The sequence below is a fragment of the Octopus bimaculoides genome, chromosome 10, assembly GCF_001194135.2.
Source record: "Octopus bimaculoides isolate UCB-OBI-ISO-001 chromosome 10, ASM119413v2, whole genome shotgun sequence".
NCBI lineage: Eukaryota > Metazoa > Mollusca > Cephalopoda > Octopoda > Octopodidae > Octopus > Octopus bimaculoides.
Window position 1 is genome coordinate 45,860,400 of NC_068990.1, and position 12,192 is coordinate 45,872,591.

Consider the following 12,192-nt stretch of genomic DNA (forward strand, 5'->3'; position numbering starts at 1 on the left):
AGGGAACAACAAGCAGGTGTATTAGTTCAATGCTCAGGAAGAGTGGAAAAGTCTTTGATGTTTTGAGTCTGCCCTCTTCAACAGAAAGGATTGAGAGGAATAAAAAACAGAGAGAGAATGAAAAAAAAATGAGTTCGAATCCCGGACCGGGCTGTGTGTTGTGTTCTTGAGCAAGACACTTTATTTCACGTCGCTCCAGTTCACTCAGTTGTAGAAATGAGTTGCAATGTCACAGGTGTCAAGCTATATCAGCCTTTGCCTTTCCCTTGGATAACATCAGTGGTGTGGAGTGGTGTTCATAGACGACTGCTGGTCTTCCATAAACAACTTTGCCCGGACTTATGCCTTGGAGGGTAACTTTCTAGGTGCAATCCCATGGTCATTCATGACCGAAGGGGGTTTCCGCAATATATATATATATTCTTTTATCTTTTTTAGACGTTCAACCCCTAAGGCTGTGGCCATGCTGGAGCACCCACTAGTATATATCTATATACACACTCACGCATGCACACACACACAAACACATTATTAGCAAGGGAAGCACTATTAGTACTTATTTAATGTGAAAATACTAAAAGAAAATCACAGTACTGTGGTCTTCATTTCAAGAAGGCGTCTCGTATAAATGTAATATGCAAATAAAAACACAGAAAATATCCAGCAATGGTGGTGAAACTGGTAAACCATGTGATTTTTGCATATTTTTAGCTATCAAGCAGAAAACGCTTCCTCTCAAATCCTGTTTTCTGATTGAGTAAAAACAATCAAACTCTAAACCACAGTAACATTTTTCTGAAATTTTTCTGAAATAAATGAATCACAAAATTGGATTCAGCATGGATGTAAAATGATAATAAAGATGATCTTAGGAGCAGGTATCCACTATCATCACATACTTAGACAAATTTCCCCTGTACTGATATATCGAAAAACAGTGACTAATCTGTTACTGATGTTGCAAATAGCTAGCAGGCTGGGTAAAAATTCATTATTAGTGATGGGAGCTGTATTTGTATTGAAAAGCAATCCGTATATATTAACACAGATATATCAGCTCTTTTCTTTTACATTTTTAAGGTCTTTATGAATAATGCAATTTCATAAGATAGGTTAAGCAATCATCATCATCATTTAGCGTCTGCTTTCCATGTTGGCATGGGTTAGACGGTTTGACTGAAACTGGTAAGCTGGAGAGCTGCACCAAGTTCCAGTCTGATTTGACATGGTTTCTGTGGCTGGATGCCTTTCCTAATGCCAACCACTCCAAGCATGTAATGGGTGCTTTTTATGTGGTACCAGTATGGGTGCCAGTTATATGACATTGGCATGGGCCATGACTATGATTTCACTTGGCTTGTTGAGTCTTCTCAAGCACAGCATACTGCCAAAGGTCTTGATTACTTGTCATTGCCTCGGTAAATCCCAGTATTTGAAGACCATGCTTCACCACTTTGTCCTATGTCTTCCTGGGTCTACCACTTCCACAGGTTCCTTCCAAAGTTAAAGATTGGCACTTCTTTACACAACTGTTTTCGTCCATATGCATCACATGACCATACCAGTGCAGTCATCTCTCTTGCACACCAAATGATGCCACTTATGCCCAACTTTTCTCTCAAGATGCTTACACTATGTTGTGCACGCATGCTGACAAGGCACAATCAGCAAAGTATATTAGCTTAATTTCTTTCAAGCCTATACATGTCCTCAGTGGTCACAGCCTATGTTTCACTGCCATGTAGCATAGCTGTTCACACACTGGCATCATACAATCTACCTTTCAATCTGAGAGAGAGGACCTTAGTTACCAACAAAGGTAAGAGCTCTCTCAAGTTTTCTCAGTCTATTCTTATTCTATAATTTAAATTTTTTCTTGGAATGCAAATGGTAGCTAATTTTAATGTAGTGTTCTGACATAAAATGATTTCCTACTTCCGATATAGAAAGCTGGATGGTAGAATCAGTTAAGTGTAAGATGGTGGATAGCAAAAGTGTTAAAGTTTGGGACAAAATACCCTTGTTACATACCAAGCTCAAATTTCGCTGAGATTGAATTGGGAAATACAAGTATTATTTTATTGACCTTGGAGTAATTCAACTAGCTACTGACTATAACCTTCCTCTAATAAATTTGTGGCCACATGCCAACAAAATGAACCATTATTTGACATATGTGGAATGTAGTCTCAAAAAGACTGCCTGCACTCTTACTACAATGTCTTGTAATCATTATGATTTCAAATTCTGTAATCTGAAAAATTAACTTGTATTTTTAACTTAACAGATTTAAGTATTTATTGCTGTGCTGCTACTATTGTTGTTGTTGTTATTGTTGTTGTATGGATAAGGTGCCAAAGACAAGATCTGTGTTCAATACAATAAGATGATAAAATGCTTATACAGTTTCCATGCTAGCCACAGCAGCAAGTGTTACATCCCTATGGTACTTATGTCAAAGTAGAAAGCATCTCAAAGAAGGAACCTCTACATGGTTACTTAACTAGCTAGAAATACCAACCACTATTCTCACTCTATTGCACTTGTCTACACACCCACCTTTTCTGCTTCTCTATTATATTCTGTCTTTCATATTCACTTTGTATCTTGACCTCACATCTCCCTCCCTCTCCACACTCCCTCTCTTCCAGATAGGCAAACCATGTATTCACCTCTTCAGCAAGATACCTGCTCCTGTTACTCTATCATATTTTTTTACCCCTCAATACTGTACCCCACTCACTAAAGTGTGTGTGTGTGTGGGGAAGAGGTCTTCTCTTGATGGGATACTTGATGAACTCACCTGTGCTGGTGTCATGAAAAAGTACCCAGTACACTCTGTGAGTTGGCTGGAGTTAGGAAGGGCATCCAACTGTAGAAACCATGCCAAAGCAGATATTGGAACTCAATACAGCCCTCTGGCTTATTAGTTCATGTTAAACTGTCCAACCCACACCAGAACAGAAAAAGGGACATTAAATGATGATGATGATGATGATGATAATGATGATGATGATATAGATGATGATGATGATGATAATGATGATGATGATATAGATGATGATGATAATGATGATGATGATATAGATGATGATGATGATAATGATGATGATGATGATGATGATAACATACTGATTTTTAATCCATTCATTTTCATTGCTGCTTAGTGTCTAAGAATTTTAGCGATTGCTTCAGATAATTTCTGTTGTTTAATTCAGGCCACAGAACATCAAAAATAGTTTGTGTACTGTGAAGATATGAAAGTCTTGACATTTCAGGCCAAGACCTTTTCCTCCTCGTGGCACTGAAACTCAATTTATTTTACCAACATCTATTTTTTATGTTGACCCAGATTGTCTCTAGTTTCCTGGGATTGTAACTACGTCTTCTTTGATGTGTCAAAGAAATATGATTGAATAACTGATAATTAGTGTGCTGTTTGAATTTGTTAGTCAAGCTAGAAAATCAGAGATAAACAGGATAGGTCATTCCAATATATTACAACATAAATAGGCAAAAACAAAACAAAATGAAACACACACGCACACACACATACACACATACATGAACAAACAAAAAATAAACTATGCCTTATAACAATATCTGCTATCTGAAGATATTACTACATAGAGAGTAAAAGAATTAATAATTCTTTAATATGAAGGCGGATAGAGATAGCAACAATAACACATATATCATTTATATAATTTTGAATGACGCATCGTTACGTCAAAATTGAACAAGTTATATACAGCAATTGTTGACATACTCATAACTAAATATATTTTATAAGAGACAGAGAGTAAGCAGTATACTACGAATATAAGAATTTAATTTATCAAATGGGATGCCCTAAACATGCCAACCAACATTGAATTACATATCCCATTTTGATTATTTAATGATGAAGACAAAGATAGATATCTGCAAATGTTATTTTTCTGAGGTAGACAGCAGCAGCAGCAACTCCAGCAAATCTTATTGACATGGGCGTTGACATTTAATCATTGTTCTGGTTAGATGGCCAGGTATTTTACAATATTAATAAAATACAAGATTTTTATCAGATTTGATAAAAGCGTTTTTTTTTTAGTCATTGGACTGTGGCCATGCTGGGGCACAGCCTTGAAGGGTTTAGTCAAACAAAGTGACCCAAGTACTTATTTTGAAAATTTGGTACTTATCCTATCAGCCATTTTTGCTGAACCACTGTTACAGGGACATAAACAAACTAACACCAGTTGCCAAGTGGTGGGGAACAAACATATGCACACACACACACACACACACACACACACACACACACACACACACACACACATATATATAAAACAAATAATAAATGAGTATATGCATATATATATATATATATACATACACGATGGGCTTCCATCAGTTTCTTAAAAACTAAATTCACTCACAAGACATTAGTTGCACCGGGGCTACAGTAGAAGACTCTTGCCATGCAGTGGGACTGAACCTGAAACCCTGTGGTTGCATAGCAAGCTTCTTAACCACACAACCATGCCTGCACCTAGACACTTTTTACAGAGCGCTATCAGAAAAAATATGTTGATTTTTCTAGAGACTGTAGTTATTGTAATCAAATGTGGAGAAGATCATTGTGAAGTAGGTTTTCATTGACAAGTTCATCAAGAGTAAAGCTAAGTCTATTATCTATCCCACATGCTGAGACCTACTTCTCTATCTTCTGCTATTTTTAATGTCATGTTATGAGTAAGATAATAGGAGATTGTTATTTAATACATATAGTACTCAGGTGTCCTGTTTACAAGACTAAACACATTTTGCATATGGAAGCAAGAAAAGTTTAACTAGGTTAAATTCTTTTTTCTTGTTTCAGTCTTGCTGGGGCATTGCCTTGAAGAACTTTTTTTTAGTCAAGTGAATCAACCTGAATACTCTTTCTTATTTAAGCCTGGTATTTATTCTATCAATCTCTTTTGCTGGACCACTAAGTTATGGGAATGTAAGTAAGCACACCAACACCAGTTGTCAAGTGGTGGCAGAAGACAAACACAGTCACACATATATATGTACACATACAATGGGTTTCTTTCAGTTTCCACCTAGTAAATCCACTCACAAGGCTTTGGTCAGTCCAAGGCTATAGAAGACACTTGCTGGAGATACCATGCAGTGGGACTGAACTTGGAACTAGGTGGTTGGGAAGCAAGCTTCTTACCACACAGCCACACCTGTGCCTGGTTACATATCAGTCAGATAATAGGATTTCTCATGAAATATGTTTTTTTTTCTAATTGTAAAAGAGAGAAAGTAACACAGGGAAAAGCCTAAAAAGTAGGGAGTCAAATGTGGTATTTTAGGAGCTAGAATTGCTTATGCAATAATTTGGTTTCATCTACCTATCTACAACATACATGACCTTGCATATATTAGAAATTATTATCATTATTCAGATACTTCCCTGGCCTCATAAACTTTTTAAATTTCATTTGGAAAGGTAAGTGAGGGTTCAGCGGGGTTTACTGTACTCCAGTAAATTTATTAAAAGGTGTGTGAATGTGGCAAGGATGCATCAGGTGACGGATCCTACTCTAAGCAGGCATCTATAGGCTGAGGTGTAAGGAGGAGAAAGAGGAACACTTACCATGGCATTCCTAGTGAGTAGGGTGACTTGGGATCTGTAGGACTCCTTGATACTTCTAGGTAGTGTTTTCCCCTTTTACAGGGTATTATGTTTCAGATATTTTTGAAAATTGTTCTTGTTTTATTGTTTACATGTTTCTATGTAAATTCCCACCGTCCTTTGTTTTAGTATTGTTCTAAATGTTTTCACAACCATTGTAACCAAGACAGAAAGATTATTATTATTATTATTATTATTGAGTGAGAGAGCAATGCATGCCATCAAAGTGACACCCATATCACCATCACAACTACCCATCTGATAAGTACACCAGGTACATGCATCATAACCATATGTGTGCAACATGGTGACTTATATCAAGATAAACAGTGGGGCCCAGTTAGAATTTTCTTCAGGTTGAGTGGCCCATCCTGCTCAAAGGTCCCTGAATGAGGGCTGTTTAAGGATGATGAACAAAACATCCATGTTTCCAGAGGTAAATCATTCAAACTCCAAAGAATTCATCTTAACACACAGCTATGATGTTCCCCCACTACCCTGCTCATGATCAGTGATGCACGTATTGTCAGCCACTGAAGGACATGCTCAACTGGTTACGGACAAGCAACTGACAAGCAAATCTGTGGTATTGAGCAGAATGTTTGTTGTAGTCCATCTTGACCTAGTGGTTGGGGTGTTGCACATGCAATCACAAAGTTGTGGTTTCAATTCCTAGTCTGGGTAGTGCATTGTGTTCTTGAGCAAAAGACTTCATCTTGCATTGCTCGGCGATCCCTTTGACACCTGATGCATGGTACATCATGCATCAGTTTAGGCAACATCAATTTGATGGAGGGAGGGAGTTAATGTGCATACATTTGATCACTGTAAACAAATCATTTGTGCAGGTCATTCAGCAAAAGCTGAACACTCATATGTTGCCTTCGATAGAAGAGTCCATTATTATTATTAAGGTGGCAAGCTGGAAGAATCACTACTACACTGGATAAAATGCTCAGCAGCATTTCTTCTTGTTTTATGTTCTGAGTTCAAATGCCACCAAAGTTGACTTTGCCTTTCATCCTTTTGGGGTCGAGAAAATAAGCAATGGGGTCAATATAATCAACATATTCCCTCCTTCAAAATTTTAGGCCTTGTGCCAATAGTAGAAAGGGTCATCATTATTATTATTTAGTTAGTGAGTCAACACAAATGCTAGAGCATTAGAAAAAAAATCATCTTTTGAGATTTCTTTCTGCTCTTTACATTCTGAGTTCAATTCCTGCCAAGGTCAACGTTACTTTTTATCCTTTTGAAAGGCTGATAGAATAAAGTACCAGTCAAATACTGGGGTCAATGGAATTCGCTAAACACTTCCCTGTAACACTGCTGGCCTTGTGTAACCTATGTAGAAATATTACCTTGCATGAAAACAAGTGAGTGTTGGTGGCAGGAAGGGCATCCAACCATAAATATTCGGCCTCAATAAATTCTGTCTGACCCATGCAAGCATGGAAAAGTGGATGTTAAAATGATAATGATGATGATGATATATAAATATATAAACACATACACACTCACACATGTAAGTAACTATATATTTCTTGTTATCACTCTACTTCTCTCTGTGTATATATCTGTACATGTGTATATGTACACACACACACACACACACATATACACACACACGTGCGTGAAAATGTGAGCATGAATACATGTACCTGTACTCTAACATTTCAGCATTCAGATTACTCAGTCAAATGTAATGCTTATTCATTCATAGTATTTTGAATAAATCTTACATTATCTTGTAGCTTCAAGATTTCAATAGTATGACTATTTTTTAGAATGACATTGTTGGGTAAGTGTGAGAGGCTAGGAGATGTGCCTGATTTGAACATAAAACAGGTAGAATATTTGGTTCTGAAACAGTAGGTTTAAATGCTAGGGATCTAAATGTATTTTCACACAAATGTGTACTTTTAATATAATTTTAAGAATAAATCTGACACAGCAGGTAACAAATCTGATGCTTAGAATTAAAAGTGCAGCTAACTTAAAGTTTTTTCTTGATAAACTTGGGTAGATGGATCCAAGTAATGAAATCAAAGCTACAACCTCATGACTGTACAGCAAACTTCAGAAGTTACTCAAGGTTTTCAAGTTTCATATAACACTTTTCAAACTTAAGGCTCTTGAGTAACCCCTGGGGTATTTTCAAATTCAATAATAATAATAAGAAGAATATAAATGTACATATAAATATACTAAGTTCTCTTTTCCCCTCATGATTCGTTGTAAATCCTCATTATCTAACTTTCCATACATGCACACACACACATATCCATCCATGTGTGTGTGCGTGTGCAAGCATGCATGTGCATGTGTGTATAAATATATATATGTATATCTATCTATCTATCTATCTATCTATCTATCTATCTATCTATCTATCTATCTATATATATATATATATATATATACATATACACATACATACATATATATATCATATATCTGTGTGTGCACATGTATGTAGGTATATATATGTGTGTGCATGTATGTGTATGCATAACTATATATTTCAGAGACAGACAGAGAGCGGAGAAGAGAGAAAAATTCATTAGTCTAGCTTGATATGAGTGTCTTATAACACCATACCTTACATTTCATCCCCACCTTCTTGCTCTGTCCAAAATTTCCAGATGACTGATTCACAGTTATCTTTATTGTTGAACATTGTTCTTAATGGTTGAGCAATGAACATCAACCCTTAGCAAATCAACCTATTTTAGGTGTTTCTTCACAAAAAAGACAAATTCAATTAGTCCTATTTTTATGCAGCTTTTTTACACCTCAACACACAAAAAATATAGAGCAACTTTTCTGACTGCTTCCTTTTTCTATTTGTTTTTTTAAAAAATTTGTTTACATTATTTTTGTTACAAAATTATCTCAAGAATGTAAATATAATTAATTTAGTAGGTATAAGGCAGGATTATATATGGTGGTTGCCAACTCAACATCAAACATAACTACTTTAGTTTGAGAGTAATTTCTATCATGGCCCTCAGATTACTGACTACCTGGCTCAAGTTTTGTTTTAAATGTCTTTATGACAAATGTAGTATTCAAGAAGATCTGCCAGCCACAACAGAATTGAGATCCTAAAACCAAAGTGACACATAAAAAGCATTGGTGTGGGTGCCAAAAACAGTCTATGGAACCTGGTGCAGCCCCTGGCCTTGCCAGTACCTGTCAAGCTGTCCAACCCATGCCCGCATGGAAAACAGATGTTAAATGTTGATGATTATGATGATAATGATGATGACGAAAATGACGATGACAATGATGATGTACATAACTTTGTTAAGAATCACATTAACAGCAGCTCTACTCTTGTGCATTTATCCAAAACGGATTTTCAGGCCAATACTAGATGAACCTTTAGACAGAAAGTTCTGTAGTTATGAAGTAAAATCACACATATTTCCTTTATATTATGAATTGGAAATTGGCTCATTCTGTTTATTCCTAATATTGTAGCCCCAAATAATTCCATAATACATATAAATATTTGTTGAGCAAATTAGAGAAAAATGCCTCACTAAGATAAAATGTTATGTCTGTGGTGCCACTGAAGTCTATGTAAATAAGTATCCCATGTTAGTCTGCTAATATGTACCCTTTCATGGATGACAAGTCCAGATTTAGAAAATGCAGTGTAACCAGAGATTGCACAGGAGAGATTATTTCAGAACCTTCTACCATGCAGGACTTCAATATCCAGTAGTTTTTAGGCATTATGTTTCACAATTTGATGGGCAATTCAAATTTTATCAAACTGCAAGTTATTATTCCAAATTATAGACTATTCGCTACTGTTCAATGTAACAGTACTCAAGGACTTAAGGTACTTTTGTGATGTCATGAAATCTCATTTTTGGTTTGTGTTGGGTATGCTTACTGTGAACTATTTCTCTATAAAGTAATCACTCTAGAAGCCTGAAGTCATGGAGGTAGACGGCATATGATACTTGATAGGTTAATTCTAAGTTGAGCACTTTAAAGTGGCTGTCCTCAAAAGATAATTTCATCCAGCTGGTTGTGAAAGGTGTCTGCTTTCTGTGAAGTACATATGATGTGTCATGTTACCGAGTATGTTTACACCTCCCCCAGCATCACCACATGCACATATTGTAATGTAGATAACAGTTTTAGATGCAGTGTGTCTGAAAGCAAAATGACCACAAACACGAACGTTTTTATTTATATATCAGGGCTGACTTGGTGCTAAACAAAACAACAACAACAAACTAACTCAGGAACCTTTATGTAAGAAACATTAGCCAAATCTTCCTCTCCCCAAATCACATACTGCCACCTTAAGAACAGATAGACACATTGAATAATGTAATACTAGTCATAATGTCTGAAAAAGGTATGATGGTCACGGCTAGAACATTTTCAATTATAGATCTTTTGGTCATAGCTGGCCTAGGGTTAAACAACAACAATAAGCATGCTTCTGTATGGTTGCTCAAAATACTTACATTTTCTTTTCACCTTCATGGTTCACGGTAGTTGCCAAGCCAAAATCTCCAATCTTTACTTGCATGTCTTTGTTTAAAAACATGTTACCAAGTTTTAAATCTCTATGGATGATTTTGTTCTTGTGAATGTACTTCACACCTTCGATCAGTTGCCTGACGTAGTAACGTACCTCTTGTTCTTGCAAACATTTACGATTCTTCAGAACATGGACCAAACTCTATAATCACAAAAAAAAAAGCAAAAAGAAAATAATAAAGATTTAAAAGGAAGTCGTTCAAATAAAAACATTACAAAAAAAACTAGAGCACTCAGAGAGGGCAAACCTCTGCCAAGGCAACGCCAACGTCCTCTCAACAATTAGCTGGAGACAATTTTTAAAATGAGAATATCTGAAATAAACTCGACAGCTCTCACAAATAAAAATACTAAAAATGAACTCAACCGCTCTCAAAAATTAAGTAAAAAAAAACAGAAAAATAATCCAGAATTCTTGTCCGGTACTAGATCGATCTCAAAATCTAATCAGTTCGTGCCAGTCATGGGGCCAAACATTCTTGAAAGTTTCATCCAAATCCATCCAGCAGTTTTTGATAAATCTTGTCCATGGACAAACAAACGTGACCGAAAACAATACCTCTGCTTTCGCTAAGGCAGAGGTAAAAAGTCAACAACCACAACAACCAAAACAACAACAGCAGCTGCCACCACCACCACCACCACAACCACTGCTGCTACTGTCACTAACACTACCATTGCCAGTGTCAACATTTTGATCACCACCACCATGATCCCTATCACCACCTGATAGATCTATTTGATAAGAACTGACAGGGGCTGAATAATAACTTCATACACTGATACAATGCAATAAATTTTGAGAGAAGAGGATTAATTGTTTTATTTGAGTCCAGTACATGACTGGTACTTTATTTTTCTCAATTCTGAAAAGACGAAAGGGAAAGATGAGCTCAGCAAAATTTGAGCTTGGAACATAAAAGGGCCAAAACAAGATACCACAAACTATTTGGCACTTTTCTTTATTGAGCTGAAAAATATAAATAGCAAAGTGAACTACAGCAGGATTTGAACTCAGAGTGCCAAGAGCCAGACAAAAATATATTCTAATTGCTCTAAAACTGTTTATACTTATAAAAGGATTAGTAGTAGGTTCAGTATAATGGTGCCCCCATATTACCAACAATTGAATGTATGTATGTTACTGGTAAGATATTCGTCAGTCAGATATTGACTATGTGTCTACACTTGCATACAAGATGACCTAGTATGTAGTGTAAACATTCAAACATTGTCACTATCTTTTTAAATTCTGCTGCATTTTACATGGACTTTTTGATCCTCCAAAGGTGCCTTGGTGTATACTTACTGTATTTGGATGTAAATTTTGGACTGAAAAAATTTGACTTGTATTAAAGAAAATATGGTAGGCTGAAGCCTGGGCAAAGTGTTTTGTGAAAGCCTAGCAGTTGCCCATGCATGCAAATCTCCTTCACCATGTCACAGACATTGTGTAAAAGAAGTGTTAGAACTGATACAGTTTGACACCAGTGTTGGTGTAAGCCTTGTTATCAGAATACAAAGAAATGGAACAGAGATTGCAAGACATCTCTTCCAATGCTGTAATAATTTTGCTAATCCATAGATCTGGATCGGTGCTTTTTTTAAGAGTCCAAAAAGCTGTAAGGTAAAGTTGACCTTGATGGAATTTGAACTCAAAACACAAAATCAGAACAAATACCATCTTTTATATTTTGCTTTTATTTATTTCAGTCGTTGGACTGAAGCCATGTCGAGGCACCTCCTTGAAAGGTTTTTTTCTTTTCTTTATTTTTTTTGTTAAACAAATTGACCCCAGTGCTTATTCTACTAGTCTCTTATGCTGAACAACTAAATTATGGGGATACAAACAAACCAGCACCAGCTGTCAAACAGCAGTTCAGGACAAACACAAACACACACACTTTTGTGTGTGTGTGTGTGTGTGTGTGTGTGTGTGTGTGTGTATAAAT

General features: G+C 36.2%; 1 protein-coding gene across 1 annotated transcript in view; it reads right to left on the minus strand.

Annotated features, from left to right (window-relative positions):
- The window catches only part of LOC106874129 (serine/threonine-protein kinase PLK1), a 154,977-nt gene that overhangs the window by 34,590 nt on the left and 108,195 nt on the right, over nucleotides 1–12,192 (minus strand). Inside the window, exon 4 of the mRNA XM_014921746.2 lies at nucleotides 10,165–10,382. Within this exon, the coding sequence (XP_014777232.1) occupies nucleotides 10,165–10,382 (218 nt within the window). The remainder of the gene's footprint in view (nucleotides 1–10,164; nucleotides 10,383–12,192) is intronic.